At 36.1% G+C, this 22,826-nt stretch overlaps 1 protein-coding gene across 5 annotated transcripts in view; it reads right to left on the bottom strand.

The window, feature by feature from the left end:
- The window catches only part of BRIP1 (BRCA1 interacting helicase 1), a 119,606-nt gene that overhangs the window by 33,162 nt on the left and 63,618 nt on the right, over positions 1–22,826 (bottom strand). For 2 of the 5 annotated variants that reach the window (XM_061368415.1, XM_061368423.1), the window contains exons 20-24: positions 21,654–22,508; positions 19,163–19,236; positions 18,345–18,423; positions 15,954–16,175; positions 13,924–14,081 (exon numbers count right to left, since the gene is read on the bottom strand). In XM_061368415.1, the coding sequence (XP_061224399.1) occupies positions 13,924–14,081; positions 15,954–16,175; positions 18,345–18,423; positions 19,163–19,236; positions 21,654–22,508 (1,388 nt within the window). Of the gene's footprint in view, positions 1–13,923; positions 14,082–15,953; positions 16,176–18,344; positions 18,424–19,162; positions 19,237–20,861; positions 22,509–22,826 lie in introns of those variants that run through there. The other 3 variants (XM_061368432.1, XM_061368440.1, XM_061368450.1) reach the window with 3 other exon arrangements.

Below are 22,826 nucleotides of genomic sequence, written 5' to 3'. Positions count from 1 at the left end.
CAATCAAATTTCTCAAAGTTGTCCACACTCCTCACATCCTGCTCATATTTACTGTCTGAATTACAAAGATTCTCTCAATCTTTTTCAACCTCTCCCTCTAAGATAATTATTTTTTATCAGAATACTGTCCCACTGCTAAATCTAATAGGCTCAAAGATAAGTTCTCCAGCCATCTCTATTAGCAATACCTGGACAAATCAGCCCTTCAGATGAGTAATGGCAACTGCAAGTACAGCCACCCTATATGACTGGATTAATAACTCTGTTTAAGGCAGCCTTTGGTCAGCAATATAAGGCAGCAGCTGTGGCTCCAAGCAGCACTCCTGACCTCTGATTTATATATCAGTTTCTGACTTAGACTGTCTAGGTCCAGATCCGTGGCTCTTGAAACACTGGCTACAGCACATTTGTCTATCACCCAAACCTTCCCATTAGTTAAAGGATTTATTACTTCTTCCTGGGAATTCCAATTCAAATAGCTGTTTTGTCCCACACTTTCACAGCTTTTTGTTCAGTTACTCTTTTAAAAAGGGGATCATCAAAGTTTCTTCCATTGTTCCAGGTCCTGAAAATTTATTGCGTACAGTTGGTACGACATGGCTGACTTCACAGGCAATAAAGAATTGAGTAATATGGAAATTTCATAGCCAAAATGGACCAGTTACTTCATACAGTGACATGGTCTGAAGTCACAACTCCAGCCTCTGAAACCTAAAAATGATATAAAATCTACAAGAACAAATTATCTCTCTTTGTTTTTCAGGTTTTTAAAACATATTTTTATTGTTTCTTATCTTTACTGTACAATCCCAAGCACTAGAAATATATTTTAATCAAAGTAACCTGATGTTCATACTCACAATTTTCTAGGAATTAAATTGGGAACCATCCACCCACTTTACTTGTCCCCAAGAAGAAAATCTGTGCATTTTGTCTCCATTACATTACCACCAGAATGAAAGTGACACATTACCCTGGATGTTTAAAAGGAAACAGGCACCTCTTCAAAGAGCACAACGTGTCCTACTTGCACATAAGCCTTTGTTATCATCACAAGTGGTGGTATTTCTACATTTCAAGCTTGTCTTTCAGGCAAACTTCTACTCCATCCAAAATACATTTTAAACATTGGGGTTTTTTTTACAGCTGTTTTCTGTTTCTCCAGCCACCCCTCATCCTTACTGACATACATATTCCTCCAGCACTTTTCCAACTCTCAAATAAACAGACATGTCCATAGTCTATCTGCTCCAAAACATACTTAGTGGCATGAGCAGGACACTTCGCAGTGGAGTCCAGGAGTCCAGATGGACAGTGGGAAAAGGTGTGTATTGATTTAAGTTAATGTTAAGCACTTTACTCACAAAGATTTTAGTATTATCTGTGTATGTCATTTAATCGATCCATAAACTTAGTAATAAAAAAACAAAACAAAACCAAACCAACAGTAACAGTCATGAAAAATAGTAGAAGTAGGCCTGGGTTACATTTTTCATAAGTTAATTTTTCATTGGTCTAGTATGGTACCTATGGCTTAATATAGAACACAAATGGGAAGGAAGCATCTTTTGAATGCTAACATTTCAACTTTTTTGTTTAATATGCCATGCAGCACCAAAATGACTGAAATACATGTTCTTTTGCAGACGCAGCTACAAAGACTGCTTCCCCCTCCTTTACAAAACAATTCTTTTACAGAGTTCTAAGATTAAGTCATGACAATATAAACCCAATGGAGTTCAGAGTCACGCTACTGGAAAACACAGTAATGAAGAAAGATTCAACCCCCAGTTCAGTGATGACAAATGAGTTATATAAGCTGACATTCCTAACTTTTGCCAAAAAGAAAATCAATAGAATCTTTAATGACTAGCAATCATCTCTAATCATACCAAACAAATGGTTGAGAACCCTCCTGTAATAGGGACAGACTGTGTTAATATAGTAAAATATGTGCTATAAAGCAGAGGAATGGCTCTATAACTCCTGCTCAAGAGCTCCATTGCTGCCCAAGAGACAGCTGGCATGGATAGAACTGCAGAAAATAAAGCTTTGAAGGACTGTGATTCAGTCTATTATAAAAATACTAGTAATAAGACGATAGAGAAGAGAAAAATAACACTCTAGCTATATTAATTTGTTCTAGAAAAGCAAATGCAAAAGTAAGTAAGCCTGAATCTGTATTAAATTCCTATTTTCATATTTTCCAGCTCCAGACCATAAGGAAGTATCCAGTGGAGGAAGTGGGTTTGATTAATTAAAAAAGCAGCAATACAAGACTGCAGCTGTTCCTGCTTAAGCACAGAGCTTTGGAAAACTTTGTTCAGTTCTGCAACCTTGATCTCAAGGCATTCCGTCCCAGTTTCCTTCAGAAGAGGATGAAGAACTTGAATAATGCTGTACAACATGGCAAAACTTTCATCCAGAATCTCTTTTGTGGGCTTTGTTTTATTTAAAGAAATGCATTTTAAACGGAACTTTGGGGGAAAATCTGCTATGTAAAAAGAATTCAGAGCTGCTGAACTAGAAAGCAAAATTGTTCTGCTAAATCTTTATTTTCGTATTTTGAAGTACTAAGCAAAAACTGTAAAAAATATACTGTATTTATTAAACAAATAACCACAAAAAAGAGCGACTGTGCCTTGATTATTCAGAATCTAATGAACGCTCCTAATGCAAAGGGGAAAGGAAAGTTCTGTCCAGGAATCCTAAAAGAGGAAGTATCACAAAAGTAGTGAAATGTGCAGCCCAGTGAAAGGTTCAGCATCTACTGATAACAGCACAGCAGTGATTCAAAAGCAAATAAATGAAAAATCAATGAGCTTTGAGAAATTCTGACAAGGAAAAGGTCTCTCTCCCTGTGAGATCAAGTGGAGAAGCCCCATTAACAGAGCAGCCATCTGCTTTTTCCTGCTTGTTCTGTGTGGTACAACCATTCATGCTTTCTCCTTCATCAGTACAAGGACATTCACAGTTGAGCAAACAGGCCCAACACCAGGGGAGGAAAAAAATCATGTTGGATGACACAGAAGGGTGCAAGAAAACAGCCTTTAAAAGCAAACCAAACCCAGCACAGTATTTGGAAATTGGAAAAAACAAGAACTTGTTGCACACACTATCCCCAGTGCCAGGTAAACCGATGACTCCAGGAAGCCCTGAGCCTCATGTGTGCCCCATTGAGGAAAGTGATTATTCACACTCAGAGAGATTAAATATTTGTGTAAATTCCTTTGCAAGAGTATCTAACACTCTTGTCAAACAAGCAGGATTTCCCTGAATGCTGATGAATAAACTTTGAGATGAAGGACAAATTTGTATTATTGAAAAATGCCTCTCTTGACTTGTCTCCTTTGATTATCCACCACGTTAATGTCATTCTAGACAGGCTAAACGTTTCTAATATAACTACTGAAATACATACTGCAGAGGAATACATTTTACAAGGGATACCATATAACAAAGTGGCGGTAGATAAGACGAGCCTAAAAGAGAAAGGAAGTAAAAATTCCACTCTCTTGAAGAGAAAATTGGCTCAGATTCATTCCCTGAAGGTGACATTCAGAACAAAATCCAAAGCAACAAGTGGTTTGGATTTGGGGTCTGTTTTATCAGCTGATAGTTGAAATCTAGCTGTAAGAAAGGAAACATTCTGGTTCCATTCATGGGGGTTCTCTTGTTGCTTTGCATGACTTTCAAAGCAACAAAATAGTTGGGAAATAAATTAATTAAAGAACGACTCATTATAATTAACATTCAGACATCTGCATGCACCAAAAAAAAACCCAAATAAAGCTTGCCTCTTAATCACAGTCAGTCATGTGGACAGCGCACTGCGGAGGAATGTAACGAGTGTTTTGGCTACAGCACTAATTCTTCTCAGAGTATAAATATATTTGCTTTAAAAGTAATGCAGAACATACATATTCCTTTCCAAATTCCCCAAGTGCCTTCTCTTCTTCTCCCCATCCTTCCTGAGGATTTTTTTACAAGGAGGACTGTATTTAATGGACAAACATTTCTTCAATTTAGTAGTCTTACAGCTAATTAAGAGGGCATGATAATTCTTTACCACTAGAATTTAGATCTGTTTCTCTTCAAACTGTATTCTTCAACACAATTTATACTGAAACTATAGCATGAGCAGATTTGACTTTACACAATGGCTCTCAAGTTTATGACACGGGAAAAACATTTTCTCTATTACTATAAATTCTAATGATTCATTTTAAACTAGTAAAATGAGGGGGTTTAGCTCCACTGATGAACTTACATGTACCGCACTGATTCTTCTTTTGAAAAGCGTAAGTAGCGCAATACATGAGAAAAACTAAACCAACTCATTTACCAGTTTGCCACAGATTGGTTTTATGAGTTACATTAAAAATAAACTTTACTTATAAATATTTTCTCCATGCAGAAATATCCCAGAATGTTAAAATTTGGCATGGAATATTTATATGCATGAAGCAAAACCATAGTTTACAGTGATAAGAGGGATGACAACAGTTTAAGAGATAACGCCTGCTTGTTTCCCAGAAGAATGAGGTGTAATCTCATGGTAGGGTGGTTCAAGCAAAATCACATTCACTCAAAAAAACCCCTCTAAACTACTCTGTAAGCTACAGATGTCTTACTTTTAAAAAGAATGTACAGTACTATCATGCCTTTACTACAATTTCTCAGATGATTTCCAAATGTTTCATTACTGCATAGTATGGGATATGGTTTCTGATCCAGATGCTTAAAAGAACAAATTCAACAAAGAAACTTGATCTGAGCTAGACTTGGCAAATTTTCCAGAAAAAAAAGTAGACTGATGTTTTGGAAGCTGCTCAAACAAAAGCCAAAATGGAAATATGCCTCTTTCAACCATACCCTAGGCTGCTGTTAAAAATAAAAGGACACTTACAGTTTCCACAAGTGTGAATTGCAGCTGAGGTTTATAAAATACAAAATTTAGATATCAAAACTGCCCAAGAATAACTCTTCACTTTAATCTAAAGCTAAAATAACCATTTTGTACACTGCATTAAGAAAAAAACCACCAACATAAATGAGATCCTACATAGATTTTAATGATTCTGTACCAATTAGAATGAAAACACTTGTTATTTTTACATTATTAAAATATTTAAATTTACAATTTAAAAGTAAGCTGTGGTAGCATGGAAATGGTACAAAACTGACACAGGTCCATTAAGCAATAATAACTCATGCTTCTACATAAATTTTAATCTGACCATTCCAAAGCACCTAATGAACACCAGCTAAACGTTCTGAGAAGCTTTTTTCCATCTCTGTACTAGGAAGCCGTAGGAAAGACAGCTCAAACATGTCTGGAGTCACGTACGATTTACGTGAATTCAAATGTGCTGAGATATTGTTTTATCTGATAGCCTTGTTCCTCCCTGAAGAAAGACATGGTTAAACCTTTGTATAGCCACACATCTAGCTATGAACACCATAAAAATCTTTAAAATCTTAGCCGTTTTTAAAAAATTATTATTTCAAGCCTTTCAGAGAGGAGAAATCCAAATTTGTCCTTGGCTCCACTTACTTCAGGCAAAGAATTTGGCCAAATGTATTCCATCAATATGAAGAAACTATGAACTTAAACAATAAAAATAACCAATACCATATACAAATGACATATGGAAGAATGATCGTAATTGTCTGTCTTTCCACCCCCCTACCTTATATTAGTGCTGTATGGTTGCAATTTAAGAACTAGAAAAGTTCCCAAACTAGAATTCCTACAGGAAACTAGCCAGAGATAACTACCACAGAGAATATCCCTGTCCATACCACAGTCTGCCTGGTCTCATACACACCATGGAGTTTAATTAGGTAAACCTATAATACTATATTCACATTATATAGGTCCATTTTATTCTACTTTCCTAGAAAGGTGGAATGGTTCACAGAACCCAGGGGTAGCTGACTTAGAAAACATCTGCAACAAATCTAATTCCCTCTTTCATTCTACTACAACCACTTGGCTCTTAAAGTGTGAAAAATGGCTATCACTTAGTAAACTTAAGTGTCAAACTACTTGAAAGTACACTCACTTTAAGAATAAAATAAAAGTTCAATTACAAATGTGCTTACCTTGACTAGAGGTTAGCATTTTATAATAGAACAGAAATTTACAAGAAGGGTGAGTTCAGTATACAAAACGAATGATGTTTAGTTTAGAGAGAAGTTTAGATGCACCTAATGAATAAAAGTTCTGTGGCATTCAGTTGCTTTAACTGCTTCATCTATATCTTAATTATGCAACAAGGTAAAGCACAGATTTAAGAAAGACTTGAATATAGTCATTTAAACACAACGCTTAGACTCCTGTCAATGAATCGTGGAGCTTTTAATTTTGCCTGTGCATGACTGCTATTCTGTTTTGAATTCACACCCACAATGGCCAAGATATTTCCCATACTGATAACAAAGAGGGGTTTTGTTACTGCTGATTGAAGAGTCAGTGGCAGCTGCACTATGTGGCTGACATAATCAGTATAAAAATACTAGCTTGCAGCAAGGGCTGCTCATTAGACTATAAAACAATCAGAATGTTGAATCTGTAATTTCAGCAGCTGCTACTGTACATTTTCCATAACTTTCAAGCTCCAGCTCTCAGCACACTAACTTTCTGCTTCTTCATGTCCCAGATCTCACTTTTTGTGATAAAACCCATTTGTGCAATTGTACCACAAATCAAATGCCTCAAATGATCCAGTTTAGAGATAATCTGTCAGAAATGGCAATATTCTTAATCCAAACCATTCCGGAGATGCATTTTGCAATGCAGCTTCTTTAAGAGTTGCCCTGTCGCAGCAGAGGAACAGACCAAGGCACAGATTAAGACCTAGGAGTAGCGGAAGGACAGAAACTTCCCAACTCAGGCTTTCCTTCAAAGCTAGCTTTGCCTGCAGAGATGACCTGAGTTTTTATACACAAAACCTTATTCTACTTTTTCATCAATACAGCACTACTGCAAAGGAAGAAAGCAAAATTGTTGCATTTGTCACTCACATCTTCAGTAAGCATTGGCCTGTTGATGAAGGATCACTTGATTATCAGTGCCAGACAGACAATAAATCACAGTGCTGGTGACTGTCTCAGCACTTTAGGGAGATTTAATATACGTTGAGCAAGTTCCTGTTTTCCTGTACTTTTAAATATCTTGCTAAAAAAATATTTAAAGTACTTATATATATTTTAACTCTTCTTTCTCTCCTGTATGCAGTTTTTCTCAGAAGATCACTTTGTGAGCAGCCCCCATGAACAGAGATGCTTTCATGCACCCCCATCAGGCTTGCGCCCAGACCGGTCCATTTTAACATCACAGTCCTAAAGCCACAGAGGCACAAGTTATGGATCTAGTGCTACATTTAAATGGAAATAATCTCTGCCATCATCAGTGATAAAAACCATCCTCAACTAAGAGATCTTCCTGGTAAAAGCATATCATATCAGATGCTACGAAATCATCCTACAACACTTAAGGGAACCTACATAATTGTCCCTGACCTCAACAATGAAGGAAAGCTATACTTCCAGGTGAGAAAGATAACATAGTGCATTTACTGGCTTCCCCCCAATCACTCCTGCTGTTGTCTGGATTGCACCTCTGCTGACCAGCTTTATCATCCGTGTCTAACATCTTCTGACACTCAGCAAGCTCTATCAGAGACAGAAATGTAGTGTCATCAACCGACTAAAAACTCTGCAGATTGTATCTTCTTATTCACCCTCCTAACAATATCTCGCATGAAGACATTTATGATTAATGAGAATTAAACTGCAGAAAGAGAAGAAACGGTACTTTGCAATTTAAAAATAAAATTGGGTAAATTCTATAAATTATATCATGAGAATATCCAGAGAAAGAATGCGTTTTATTAGCTGGCCTCATTCCTGTGCTTTCCAGGCCAGTTTCTGCATCCCTCCCTGTACTGGGTTTATGGGGCAATACACTCCTTAACTAGTTAGTAGTCACCCAAGAGTTATCCCCTCTTGTCAGTGACCATGGAAATCGGCACTTGTGCAAATAAACTTTAAAGTATCTGGTACTATTATTCAAGAGAAGAAGGATAATTCAGGTCTCAAAAGAAGAAGACATCAAACATGCTAGCAACTGCAAGATGGCTTTCAGGTTGTCAGGTATTTATCAGTGAATAGGATTGAGTTTCACTTAAATATAGCTCTCAAGGAATGAACTAGAGAATGACAAATCCAGTCACATACCTAGAGCTTTCAGCCTTATCAAAGAATACTGTAAACAGGGTCATGACAACAAATACATGGGACACTTTGCAATGAAACATGGTACACACCAGCACCCACAGAGGCATTTATTATAAATTATAAACCCATTTTTTCTTCTTTAATAGGGCTGCATCTTCAGCAAACAACAATATTGATAAACAGCATCCAAACATTGCTTTTATGACACAGGTAACTGTGGCCTGCAAGTATTTTCAACGCATTCCACACAATTCAAAAAGCAGTGTCAGTGGAAAACAGCAGTGACCACAGTGAGGGTCTCCTTCCCCTCGCCGAGAGAGAAGGAATGAATGTATTTTTGGCCAAGTGCAAATAATCACATTCAGCGTCAAGCACAAGTAAAGCAATTCAGACAGATTAATTCCTGGGAGACAACTGATTCTGGCACCAGCAGAAAGAAGCAACACAAAAGACCTTTTCCAAGGTCATTTATGGCTCTTCCCTTCTGACAGTGTGCACAGGGATTCTCTGAAAACACTTAATCCATTTAAACTCAGGTAAGTTCCAATATCCCCTAGCCTGTCAGTACAATATTTGTGGAAATACTCAAGAAGCCTCATGCAAGTGCTCAAGAACTGGTGTGGTGGAGCTCTTGTTTTCCGAATGAAATAAAATCACCCACTGAAAATAACAGATCAGATCTAATTGTGGTAATTGATTAAAATTGGTAACTAAACAAATCATTAACCTCAAAGTAGCTGGGAGGGAAAAAATGCAGAGCAGAGAATGTCATTTCATAGGAATTGAAAAGTACAGTTTGTGAAGCAAAAGTGCAAACTATTGCAGATACAAACCCTTTTTAGCTTGATTTAACAATTATCCGCAACTTGTATGCATGTTTTTACAGAAAGGAGTGTCTTTATAGGCACTTGTACTGTATTTAAACATACTTATCAGTGTATGCAATATTATCACTACAAGTCTAGAAAGCATTTATTACAAATGGTGACAATCATGGTTGCAGAACCTCTGTAATTAATAGTACCCCTGTGCCTGTTTAGAGCTTTATATTCCCTGTCATTTTAAATAATCCAAGTAAAATAAAAGAAATAATTATTTCTTCAAAGCCTAACCAACTATTTTGTATTTGTATCAGTCAAGTGTTTTAGCAAGCAAATATCCACTTGCCCAGCAGCTAACAGTGCAGGAAAGGGAATTTGGTCTCTGCAGACAATTTCACATTGATTTTTCAGAAGTTTAAGATACGTCTGTCCTTCACATATACTCACTAATGATCTATTACATGTGAAATGTTTAAAGAATATTTTACAGCTAGCATATAGTATTTTAACTTGCGTTTTATGAAGCCACCACCATATTTAAATGATGGTATTAGCTGACATAAGCAACTATTTAACACCAACCAGATGCTGTTAGACTCTAAAATTACCTGAGGTAAGTAATGTCAGATAGACTCATAGAATGGTTTGGGTTGGAGGGGACCTTATATTAATGTTATTCTCCTCCTAATTCTCAAAGATATCTGTTTCAATGCTAATATATAATAAACAATTGCCACTCACAAATACTTTTCTTGAGAAATAGTCGCTGTATCATTTAGGCTATACTGTCAACAAAAGTAACATTAAGAAAATTTAAGCTGATGTAATGGTTTTCACGGCATCTTTTCGACAGCACAGCTTGTATCCAAGATCTGACCACTCACAATTTCTAAACCAGATTATAAAGCTAAATCCATGCAAACCCTTAATGGATCAGGATTTTATTTCTATCACTGCAAAAACTTCAGTTGTGGCCAAGTCTTATCAGCCACAGTGGCAGACAGATTACAGAAGATGCACAACGGATAAGTATGAAGCGCTACCAGTTTAAACCAATTACACCCTTAGCACAAAGTTGTCAAGCTACAGATGAATGCCAAATCCTAACATGTAATTTCTGTCACGCTTACAAATCTTAAGGAGAATTATACTGAACATAGAGCCTGTAAGAAACGCAAATGTAGCTGGGAAAACACGATAGAAAGAAGAGTATTTGCAAATATGTGAGATTTTAGTGGTGTTTAAATAAGGAACCCACGTTAACTCAAGAATTACCATTTCAGAATCTCCATGATTTTTACTGGAAGCCCACAGTTCAAACTTGCCTGCATCTATTCCTTAATGGACATATCTATTAAATTATTTGCCAGCTGAGAGTCATTTCTTTCACAATCAGAAATGTAGTGAGAGGTAACTACAAAGCAATCCGTAGCTGTCCTACTTACTCTTTACAGGCAGGAAAATGTGTGATAAAATGCATGGTTTGTGATTCACTTCCTCTGGTTGCCTTACTTTGGTACTGTTAACCTGGAACCCCTGACAGCCTTCTACAGTGCTCTTAAACCATATCAAAAAAATCTAGACAGACAATCACTGTACAGTTTCAGGCACATAATTAGCAATTATTTCATGCACACTTCACAATAATAATCTGTTACCTACTAAGGGAAAGAAACATTAATGAGCTACTTCTGGTGCCGCTCTGTGTACTGTGTTTGCATAATAATGAGGTCCAATCTGCTGGAAAACACATAAAGGACAAATTAATAAGGTCGTCATTTTTGTCTAATGATGCTTAATACAGTTTTAGCAATCTGCTCAAGACAAAAGACGGTCACTCAGACATAGCCGATTATGCATTCGCGTGGCAGATGAAATCTTTATTAAACAGAATGATGAATCTGATTAACATGCGATAACAAATATACAGTCTGCGAGAATGACCGTGCCACCTCCTGCAAGCATCCCTCACGTCAACTATTAAGGCTTTACTCAGATTGAGGTCAGACTGGTATTCCCGATAGGCGCATTAAGATAAAAGTTTGCCAAATGTGGTAACATGATGAGCAAAACAATATCCTGTTATATAAAAGCTACTGTCTCAGCAGCTGACTGTCTAATCAGTTCTAGCAACAACTCCCTAATAAGTTTAAAAATTTAATTGTCAGTTTTGTTCACCTTTTAACATTTGAAAGACAATTTATTACATTAGCTAAGATAGATCTTACAGCACCCTCAGCCCTCCATGTTTATGGTACCAAAATATTTTCTCTAAGTAGCCAAGTACTCTATTCTCTCAAGTGGTTACCATTTCAAAAAAATGACTGCAAATAGGAATATAAAATTATTTAGAGTATTTTAAGGAATATATAAAAATAATACTGGTTTATATGCCACTCATTTCACCAAGTCTGAATATGTTAATGGAGGTTTCTAGGTCAGTGGCCAACACATTACATGATGTAATCAAATTTGTAAAAATGCAGCAGTAAATAAAACCCCCTAATTATTCATATAAATGCGTAACTGATAAAAAGTACCTTAAAATATATTTACAAAATGTGATTTGTTAATCTTACCTTACAATTCAGTCATGAAAATAGTGTCACCTCTTTAAATGTTTACCAAATCTAGAAGTAAATTACAGACCTTAAATCCGATGATTCTATTTTAAGCTTGCTTTGCTATAGCAATATGATTTCTATTAAAGGAACAATTCCTTGCCTTCCAGAACCAACTGTACTTGATTTAGAGACAGCACACGACACAAAGTAATTTAAGATGACATATGATACCTTATGACAGTGTACATGATTTAATACAGGGTAGGCAGCACTATAAACTACAATCCTGATTTTATCTCTACAAATATATTGCTCAACAACAGCAGGATCTTGTATTCAAGAATGTAACTGGGAGCTAAAACTGACTTAATCACAGCTTCTTCACTTTAATGCATGTGTTTGCTCTGATATATGATAGCATATAATAAATAATAATTTTAAACTCCTTTGACTCATTCTATATCTCTTCATTTGCATTCATACATTCCCAATTATAAGAAAACAACAGCCATTTGATTTAAAGCAAGGAGGTGATAAAATCAAAGCTGTATTTACCTCTACCATCATTCCTCCTCAGTCCATTCTACCTTCCTAAGTAACATTATCTTCACACACACACAAAAAAATAATAGTAGCTTCCTTCCTTCATGCCCACAACTCTTACATTCAAATCATCTGGCATATTAATCTAGACATAAGTCACACAGTCTGCAACAGATCTGAATCAAAGATGCCAGTTCTGACAATTGTTTCAAGGGTCTATTTAAGATGGTGAAAAATGTTTTTCCCCAAGCCTGTCTTTGAAACAGACATGCATTAACAGATTAGATATCTCTACTGAAAGCCATTAGCTTTCAGAACTGCTCTCCAAAGCCAGATGTGGCCTTGTTGCCTCATTGCTCTTCCAGGCCTAGAAGTTTACTGAGATTTCTTCCTAGTTGATAGAAACAGAATATAAGAAAAGAATAGGAAAGGAAGACACTTCTTCAGGAAACCTGAAACAATTAACAGTGTCTTTCTAGCTTAAAGAAACAGAAGAAGTTAATCTACAAGCAGGCTGAGAACATAACACTTGTTTGTTTTACACTAATAAAAGCACAACGCTTTAAATTCAACACCAACTGATTACACATTTCTGCCTGATGCACCTGGGATGAAAGACAGCTAGTTCACCCTTCCAACCGCCTACCTAGCCGAGCAGTATGAATCAAACTGATGAGTGTTTGGTTTGCACAGCCAGACATGGAAAGCAACAAAGAAGTGGAACACAATGCTGCTGATTTCCTGGCAGTGTTACAGAGCCCCTTATTTGAAATGTACAGAAAAAGACTGTTAAGAAGATAAATAATTTCATTACACCACAGAGGATCCTATTATTTCCTATTCTTTCAGTAGATATTCATTCAATATTTCATTATCTTTGATACAAAATGAATGCTAGAATACCAGGAAATCTTAGTAATAGTGTTTGAAATTCCAACTCTCATGGCAAGTAATGCTTCATAAACTTTGTCCCATCATCGCACTGTTGTACAATGCATTTCAAATAGCTTGTACAGTGGATAATGATGGACACAGTTCAAAACTTAAGGATTGTACTCAGTTTTTGGCAAAGTTTCAGTCTCAAAAATCTGATTAAATTTAGTTATATTTATATCCACAGTACAAATGAGGGAAAATTGAGGAAAGGCATAGCTGTCCTAAGGTTACCTGCACAGCTCGTTCAGGATGGTGCCTCACCCTGTCTTTATCTAAAACTAAGGAATTACTAAGAGTACAGCAAAAATACACATAGCTTTCAAAGAGTTCAACTGAAAATTCAGTTTGCAAAAATTGTTGGAAACACAATACCTATAAAAAAATTTCTTGCTGTTGACTCCTTTAGACCTTGTCCATGTTCATCCATCAGGGTCTGATTAATATTTTTTTAGTGCCAGAAATCATATAAAACTACATGTCTGAACGTTCAAGTCTGACTATAATTTCTGTAAATATGTATTGTTCTGGTATTCCTTTCATGAAAGACATGGATAGCTGCTGCCTACTTTCCTATCCCTTTCAATATAGGCATCACATCAAATTAGGTACAGACAACTACAAATACATTAAGTGACCTGAACTCAACTCGTAACTATAATTTCAAATCTCTATGGTAGAAATTAGATGAATCATACACAATTCATATGATAAAATAAAATTTTCATTCTAGCTTTTAAAAAAATAGTATTTTAATATTTAAGATACAAATAATTCAGTAATCATTTTAATATACAAAGTAAACTAATTTGACTTACCCAAGACTGTACTTTGTTATTGAAATGAATAACCTCAACTCCTATCAAAGGACATGGAGAAATCGACTGAATGACACAGCTCCTGCATTGTAAGTAACTTGTCAGAGAATATTCCTTCTCATTCCAAACAGCATTTAAAGATAAACTGGCATTCAAGTCTTTCAAAAGGAAAGAAAAGGTACTTTATATAGACATCAAGAGATATTTTTAAACAGATAAAAGATCACAAGTTGCACTTCACATTTTGAAATGTAATGTTGTTATTTACAAAGAAAGTAACATGGTAAGGAATGCTTACCAACCTCTGCAGACCTAGCAACTTCTAAATTATAGTCCTTGTGCCAAAATCCGCTTATTATTAACTATGCCATCCTAACACCAGAATTGCCCACATACGAAGAAAAGTAAGTACCGTACTTCTGGTCTCTACCACCCAAATGCTCCCAAAGGATTACACGTTTCATGTCCTGATACCTGGAATCATTTCATATTGAACACATTACTTCTGCAGAGTCCTGCTTCAGCCACTGGTATATGCCTCCATATATCAGTGGGGTATATGCCTCCAATTCATGGATTGTAATTTGTTATAAGAAATGTAAATTATTCTGTTCTCATTATCCTTAACTTTTCTTTCTGATCAGAATACTACGTAAGGACATGAGAAATTTGGAGGGGAAACTGGTATGCACCCTCAGTGTTAAATATGCAGAGCTCAGCAGATCTCAGTGGAGTTCTGCTTGCTTCCAGTCAACAGTAATTGTGTGTGGCACTCCTTTTATGTACCAACCAATTCTCCCTCTCAGTGTGATGGCTGAACAAGACAGCATCTCAAAGGAAAAATCTTACCATCAACTTCCTAAAAGGCCAAAGGCAAGGGCTGTAAAAGTCCTGCCCCATTTATGAGAATGCCCCAGTTACGAGAAAATAAGTGTATATATTTTCTTGGCCAAGTACCACTGTCAATATCAGATTTGCCAACTTCTGTATTTCCAGACTCCTGAAAGAACCCGCTGACCCACATGGTTTTGCTGTTTATCTGCTTTCTAGCCAAAGGCTGTGCCTTGGATAGTAAGCTTCCACTGCAGCATGGTAGTATCGCTTCTATGCTCATTTCACCTTTCAAAGCTTTCCTGGGATTTTCAGAAACATTCACAACCCTTGGAGAGAGGACACAAAAATACCAGATCATTGAAAGATCTGATATTTTCATGTAAGAAAAAAAAAATAATTTGCTTTAAGAAGCAAAATGTTCCTTTCAACAAGTTACAAAACAGAATGATGTCCTTGAAGGAGAAAGCAAATGGCCAGAGCATTTCATTCATATCCAGTAAAGAATGGCTGGGTATCAGACTTCCTTCAAACTTACAGAAATTTAAGGAGGAGCAATGCAAAGGTGTGGAAGTTACAGAATAATTCAGATTCAACCGCCACACTGTGGCAACAAAGCACTGTTAGACAAAATATTTCATCAACAAAGACATAGTGAAGCTAAGAGATGAAGATCACACAAAAAAATAAAGTCAGAATTATTGATTAAAAGGTGGGCAAAAGCCAATACCAAGACTTTATGACAAGAACAGTCTTGGCAGCAATTACACTCAGGAAAAGTAAACAGGCAGAATGCATGATTTGTAACACGGTATTCAACGTCCCTTACAAGGAGGAAATTTCCTAATGAGGAAACAATCATAACAAAGCTTTAGAACAGCTTTGAACACTATATAACAATTTACAGAAAGACAGGTTATAGTCTTTTTGAAAGCTCACATATTTCTCTTGGCTTAAAAAGGCTTTCGATTAAAAATATCTGCAAAACCTCTATGGTGCCACTTTGGAGATTAAGAAGTATTGAGGCAAGAGACTCGCACTGGTCCACTCCATAGGAGATTTCACAGATCAAGAGATAAACCACAATACTAAAATCAAAAGCGTCTGCAGAAAATGAAAGAAACCAATGTGTTGTAAAGTTAAAGCTAAAGGACTTGACAAATGTTAGGTGGTATTTATCAGTAATCAGTAAGATTTACCTTCACTTTTCACTGGCATCTGATATACCACCAAAGTTTCTTTCAGATGACTAAGGCTTGCAGCATCTGAGATGATCAACATCGTATTATCATCTTCTGAACTGGCATCTAGTTCACACATACAATTCTTAATGGATTCTTTACTTCTTGTATTAGTATTTCTGAAGAGTTTCCAGATTATTTTCAGTTCAATATTACTGCAGCAAGCTTTTCTCAAAATTCCTATAATTTAAAAAGTGGGGTGTAAGACTTATATATACACATGCTTTTGAATACACTACTGTTTGAATGCACTGCAAACTTTCCACATTTACAAGATGGCAACTTAGGCCCTGATCCAATACCCACTGAAGTCACTGAAAAGACTTCTATGGAAGTTAATGGACTTTGGAAAAAGGCCTTATTTAAATTTTTTAACATGTCCAAAACTTTACTTTTCAGCAGATAATTTTCCCCTTGTTATTACACCCAAATTGACCAGAGAGCTTGCATCCACTTTGAATAAAGCCATTTATTTTTCATTTTCTTCAAACTGTGGCAGATTTTTTAACTTTCCTCAATCCACTGACATCTGAAATTCAGTTTAAACACCATAAAAATTCCCATTGACAGTGGATACCCTAGTAATTGTAGGCATTAAAGAATGCTTTCATTTAATTTCATAGTGCTTCCATTTTGCAGATTACATACCAAATTGCAAAGATATGATGATACTTATAGATAAATGTTACGGAAATGAACTGGACTGGTAAGATTATAAAAGTCTTAAAGGAGATACATTATGGTTGCTGTTTGAAAACAGAGAGGCAACAAGTGGCCTCCATCACCTGGGCCTTCCTTTACCCCTATGGCAACAAGGACTCTGCTAGCCGGTATGTAACTCTAATAGCTCCAGAAGCAATATGGGTATCTCCCATACTCCCCTAGGCTCAGGTCTGGTTTGTGAAAGAGAAGACTTGTCCTTTCTTTTTGTCTGATTTCATCTGATCCAGATAATTTCTGGTCTAGCTTTGACCAGATGTCCAGCTCGGCTACATCACACAATGGGGTCATGAGCCACTACCACCCGGTTCCAGCCAAGCCTGGCCTCCCTCACTTTATGCATGAAAAGGATGACTTGAGGTTATTTGGGACATTTTCTTTTATTTTTTGGCTACTGTCATTTCTTTCCTACCAGTCCCATGCTTGTTTTATCACTTTATGAGCTTTTGGGGCAGTAAAAAGGAAATAAGAAAGGACAGGGGACCTTCAAGGGTCTTATAACATAGGGGCTGCCATAAACAAGACTGCACAAGAACCAGGTCTCTGCTCTGTGTCTAACACACACTTCTCTTCATCTCAACCTCCATTATCATTTCTAACACCACCTAAAAATTCTGGCTTTCTTTCAAGGTCTTGAGATGTACTTGCAAGGCACTCAAAAGCAGATATCCTACCTTCAGATCTGTAAAACCTAGGACCAGTTAAATCCCCACTAAATTCTCCTGAAGAACAATGGGTTATGTGTTAAGTGCATTAAGCATCTATATCTAACTGGTTTTGCATGTAATTGATGAGAGCATTTTGCAATTAGGATCTTACCTTGCATGGCACAGTAGCCTGAAGATAGAGTGCATTTTTTAAAGTAGCAGAATTGTTACTATTATTATCAGTTTTTAGACCTTCCTAAATCAAAGTGCCTTATAAAACCATAGAGACAACTTCCAAGAACATCTAACCCTCACTTTGTAAAATGGGTTACAGAAGGCTAAAACCCAAACTAGATTAATACAAGGTAGGTTACATTTCGAAGAACAACAGTGTGAACATAGTGTTTTTCAGTAAAACTTTTGATAGTTTCCTTAAGACACGTATTAGATTCACTGAGCTACGGTGCCAAGATATAACCAAACTTCTCACAGCAACCGGTAGCGAATTAACACCTAATCCTTAGAAGGAACATTTCCTAATGAATGGGCCACTATGTTACAAATAATTTCTTTCAGCCTTCCATAATGCCAGGAACAGTTGCCTCCAGTTAACTCTTTAATACCAGTCAGACTCCCATTGTACTTCAAGATAGGTCACTACATCAGGACACTGAACTAAGCAACAGAAATATGCCGTAAGGGTAACTTATTTTCACCAAAATAAGTAAGTTATTTCCACTGAAATGCCAAGTAAAAGTAGTTGTGATACTGTGACTAGTCCCTCTTTCTCCCCCTGCAAAGATCTTCTGCAAGTCTCCAGGGCATTTCTAATATCTCATTGATCCAGTTCCCATATCCACTGGAGAAATTAAACAATTATTCTAAAATTTCCTTCCAGTATCAAAAGTGCAAAAGTAAAAAGATTGATTAAAAATGCTATCATTCCCAACCTGAAACAACCAATCAGTTACAGAGATCTTACCCTCTGCTTTTGGCAGTATTTCAGCTCCACAGACAATACAATAAAGTCCTTTCTTGCAAGGCTGGTGAGGTGTTCCCTTCTAACAAGACAATATACAAATTCATGCAAATACTAGTTTGCATATAGGAACTACGCAGATTGAAGCACTTCAACATAAACACAAAGAAATGTATCAAAACTGCCTCAAAGAAATATACTACTTGAAATACCCAAATAAATCTATTTGAATCAATGCTTATAATTTATATTAGCAAATAATTAAAATACCCACCATGCTAAAAAAACACTTAACCTAAGTTAAATATTAAATTAACACTTTCATATAAAATATGAGGCATTTCATAGTCTATAAAGCTCCAGGGTATCAAAGATTTAGTTTGGAATTTTGCAAAGAAGCCTAAGGCAATAGGTGCCCAACCCTCCCGGAGTTGTACTCTGATTACATTCTTACACTTTGCAAATCCTGCCCTATAAGTTACATACTAACCAGAAATCAGAAGCACTGCTTATATTGAAAGGGGAATCACATCTGTGATGAGTTAGGAGCTGGACTCTGCAGGCAGTCCATATCTTTGTTTTCTACCTGTGTTAACAGGACTTGAAAACACTCAGCCTTTTTGTTTCCCATGAGAAACAAAGGTATCTGTTGAGGATGTAAATCATAAAGATCTAGAGCAAACCACACAGACTATGAATAAACTATTTCATCTGTATTATTTCACTTAAAAGATTACATAATAAATTATTCTTATTTCCCTTTCCCCTTAACATTCAACAGCAACCTCTTAAAATGGTATTGTATTCTATCTGCATGGTACCTTTCTTTCACAGGTGTAGCAACTGAGACTAACTGCAGCTTTTCTTCGTCTGTGTTGCCTCTGAACTTTCAATCCTTTAATAAATTCAAGATTTTATGATTATTTTAGACATAAGAGATCACACATAGGTATAATATCAAAGTATGACAGGAACTGTCAAGAATTTAGCTTTTATAGATTTGGGAATTCCAAAGAAATCGTTCTAGGAAAGTTGGTACACTGACTTCCCCTCTATTTGCAGGCTGGCAGTTTAATTCAGTACTGGGAATCACCATAAAAATATTAACTATAGAAATAAAGGACATTCTTACCACCAACTTATTAAATACCATAGTTAGGTATAAAGACAAGCTAAAACTGAATATACACAGCCTTTACACCAAAAGAAACTGTCCGCCTCTCATCACACCAATACCCAGCAGTAACACAAAGACTATTATCCATCAGTTGTCTGAAGCAACACTGGTATGGCCAGCATTTGAGTTTAGTGAGCTTCTGGAAAATCTAGTATCTCATAAAATACTAGAAAAGTCTAGTATCTAGTAGGCCAAATACTGATAGGTCAATACATGCTTTAAAAAATAATGGTAAAGGAAGAATTTTATATAACATGCAGATAAATAAATGCGAAGTATTTGACCTGAAGAAGGCTGTGCCTTAAAGGATTTCTAATCAAAGTAAGATGCAGCACAAGATCAAGAAAGGAACAATCTGCTCCAGATAAGGAAAGGAAGATGGATTTTCTTTTTTTTAATGTTACAGATTTAAAGACAGACAAATCTTCTGAAGGATAAATGAGAGACAGTAGTCTATGAGATGAGCAGACAAGCCACAAAGCTTAAGTGATTTCTATTATCTATTAGATATACATAAACATAAAAAGTGGTTTGGAATAGAAGACTTGTTTTAAGAAAACCAAGCTATTAGAGACTCATGAGGATCAAGTTGATCAGCAAAGCCACCTGCCAGAGGCTGCCTCAGCATTTGCTGTGGGATATGAGACAATTCTAGTTCAGAGCCAGTTACAAACAGAACTGTGTCCACCCTACTGAGTCTTGATATTTAATCAATTACTTAGACCTAAACTAAATATTTTTATCTTTAGATGTGTCATATGTTTAAAATGCTCTCAACATTAGGGCTCGCTTCTGCCCTATCAACTAGTTCTAAACCATCAGCATCCAATGATTAAGTGAATACCATGAAGCCTAAACCAACGGAATATGGTCCTTATGTGGATTCAATCTAATAAAAAGCTTAACCCAATGCCTTATACTAAGTATTGCAAGACAATGCTTGTTAAAGAAATTCAACAGTATTCCTGTTGTTCTTGCAGAGTATCTAATTTTAAAGATGCACTTATTGTGTAAAGGATACTATTTAAATCCTATTGAAAGGAACACATGCACAGCTGTGACTCAGAACATTATTTAGATGAACTACTGAAAATGAACAGTTAACAATTGGTCAAAACACATGAATACCTATGAACCAAACTTAAGACTGTAAAATTCCTGCATCTTCATATACAGTATCATTCATACTGTATATGAAGATGCATATCCAATATATGATGGAAATGAACAACCTTTTATTGAAAAATCAGGCGTAGTGTGTTTTATTACAGCAAAATCATGGTTAGTTTGATTGCAATAAATGAAAGAAATGTGTAAAATGCTTAAAATAAAAAAATAAACTGAGGAATATTTAAAGACCTTTATGTACACATTTACATTGGTATATATTGCATATCTGTAGGACATACAAATAAGTACATGTTTTCATACAAATACATAATTTGACCAAAATGAATTAGATCTCATAAAAGAAAACTCCGAAAGAAACCTAAACCTTTGAAACAAAACAAAGACCTCTGAAGGAGCCTCTCAGCATCATCAGACTGGAATGTTCAGATACTGCTGCTACTACTACACAGCTTCTGAGACATTTTGGCGAAAGAAAATTGAAGGAAACAGCACTGAAGACTACATCTATTTCAATAGTTAGGCTCAGTCTATCGTATTACTTGATCAGCAAAGACTTTGTTCTTACTGAAGAAAGAAAAAAGCCCTAACAAATGCAGAAACCCATAATTTGATTATACAGGTGCTTTTGGAGAAACCCTAATTGTTTGATTGTATTTAATGGAGGATTAATTAAACCTGTAATAGACAAACCTCTTTAGCCTATAATTACAAGTCAAATGTTACTTGGGCTTCTATTTCAAATTTCCACATACGATGCCCTTTTGCCACACAGTTAGGATGAAGTATCTTAATTATATTTATAGAGATCTGCATTTTGCATAACTTTCAGAGTGAAAAAGGAAAAAGTATAATGAAAAACTGAATCTGAGAATAGCACATATGAAAGGAGCACTAGAAAGCCATCACAGCTCTATAGTGAGGCCACGTTGTAAAGGCTGCTCACTAAGTTTCTTACAGCAGCAGTCACTGTGTGCTGGGACTGTTCAATGGAAAAGATGACACACCTTTATTTCGTGATCTGGAAAGACTGATTTTCTGTTTTTTGGTGTCCATCTCTTGAGGTGCTATCTGCTTTGCTTTTATCTCACTACTCATCTCTACATTATTAACTGCACTATTCTCGTTCCGCTCATTTTGCATTATTCCATGTAAAGTTGTGCTTCTGCCATCATTATCATCAATCATTTCTTTAGTCACACTTAGTGTTTCTGAGGTGCCGATTGCAAAAAAATCGTCAGTGACTGCAGAGTTGCCACATTCAATCCGATTTTCACTTGTATTACAGGTTGGAACCAGTGGTCTAATATTCTGTTCCTCAGATTCTACCTCATTATCATCATCATCATCATAAAGTTCTGGTGTGAAATAGATGCTGTCATCCTCATCTTCAGCTTCTGCAGCTACGTTTAACACTGAAAGTTCACATTTCCTTCCTGCTGAAGGAAACTCACCGCAGGACCCAACTTGAAGCTGTAGCTTATCAGGATGCTCTTCAGCAAGTGGAGGCTCAGCATTTTTAATTGAAAAATCAGTTGTTTCCAAACATGATTCTGATACTGTTGGTTCATGTTCTGAAATTAATGATGACTGGCATTGATTTACACCGTCAATAACTTCACTAGCCCTTCCCACATTCTTCTGTTTGCTAGTAGCTGTGGACACACAGTTCTTGGCTACAGGCAAAGGTGTTGATGTCAGTGGTTTAAAGCAGCAATGTTCTTTCATAATACCAGCATTAGTCCAACCCTTCTTTTCTTCTCTCTCAGTTTTATTTGCTGGCATTTGGGGTGTGGAGTCCATATGTTTTGCTCTTGGTGTTACATGGTGAGAATGACTCTCAACAGCAATTTTCTGGCCACCTGTGAAAATCACAAAACATTAATTAATTGTATATGCCTTCCCCTGCTGATTTACAGCATATTTAGCACATTGAAATTGCCACTGTTATATGAATTTTACAGGTTTTTTTATAAATACTCATTAAGATCCAATAAAAAAAAAAAGCCCAGATGTAACAACTATCTCTGCACATGAATTGCCATAACTAAATCAATAGATTAACTGGAGTACATAAATCTAGAATGAAGTATGATTGGATTTTAAATTTGTAATTTTTCTTTTATGATTGTGCTCTTCTGTTATTTAACAGAATTTATGTTATTCTTTCTTCCCTGGAA

The sequence above is a fragment of the Neopsephotus bourkii genome, unplaced genomic scaffold (assembly GCF_033783945.1).
Source record: "Neopsephotus bourkii isolate Nb327-2 ecotype Australia unplaced genomic scaffold, CSIRO-AGI_Nbou_v1 NB_140, whole genome shotgun sequence".
Classification (NCBI taxonomy): Eukaryota; Metazoa; Chordata; class Aves; order Psittaciformes; family Psittacidae; genus Neopsephotus; species Neopsephotus bourkii.
The sequence above is the reverse complement of the archived record's forward strand: the minus strand, read 5'-3'. Positions and strand labels throughout refer to the sequence as shown.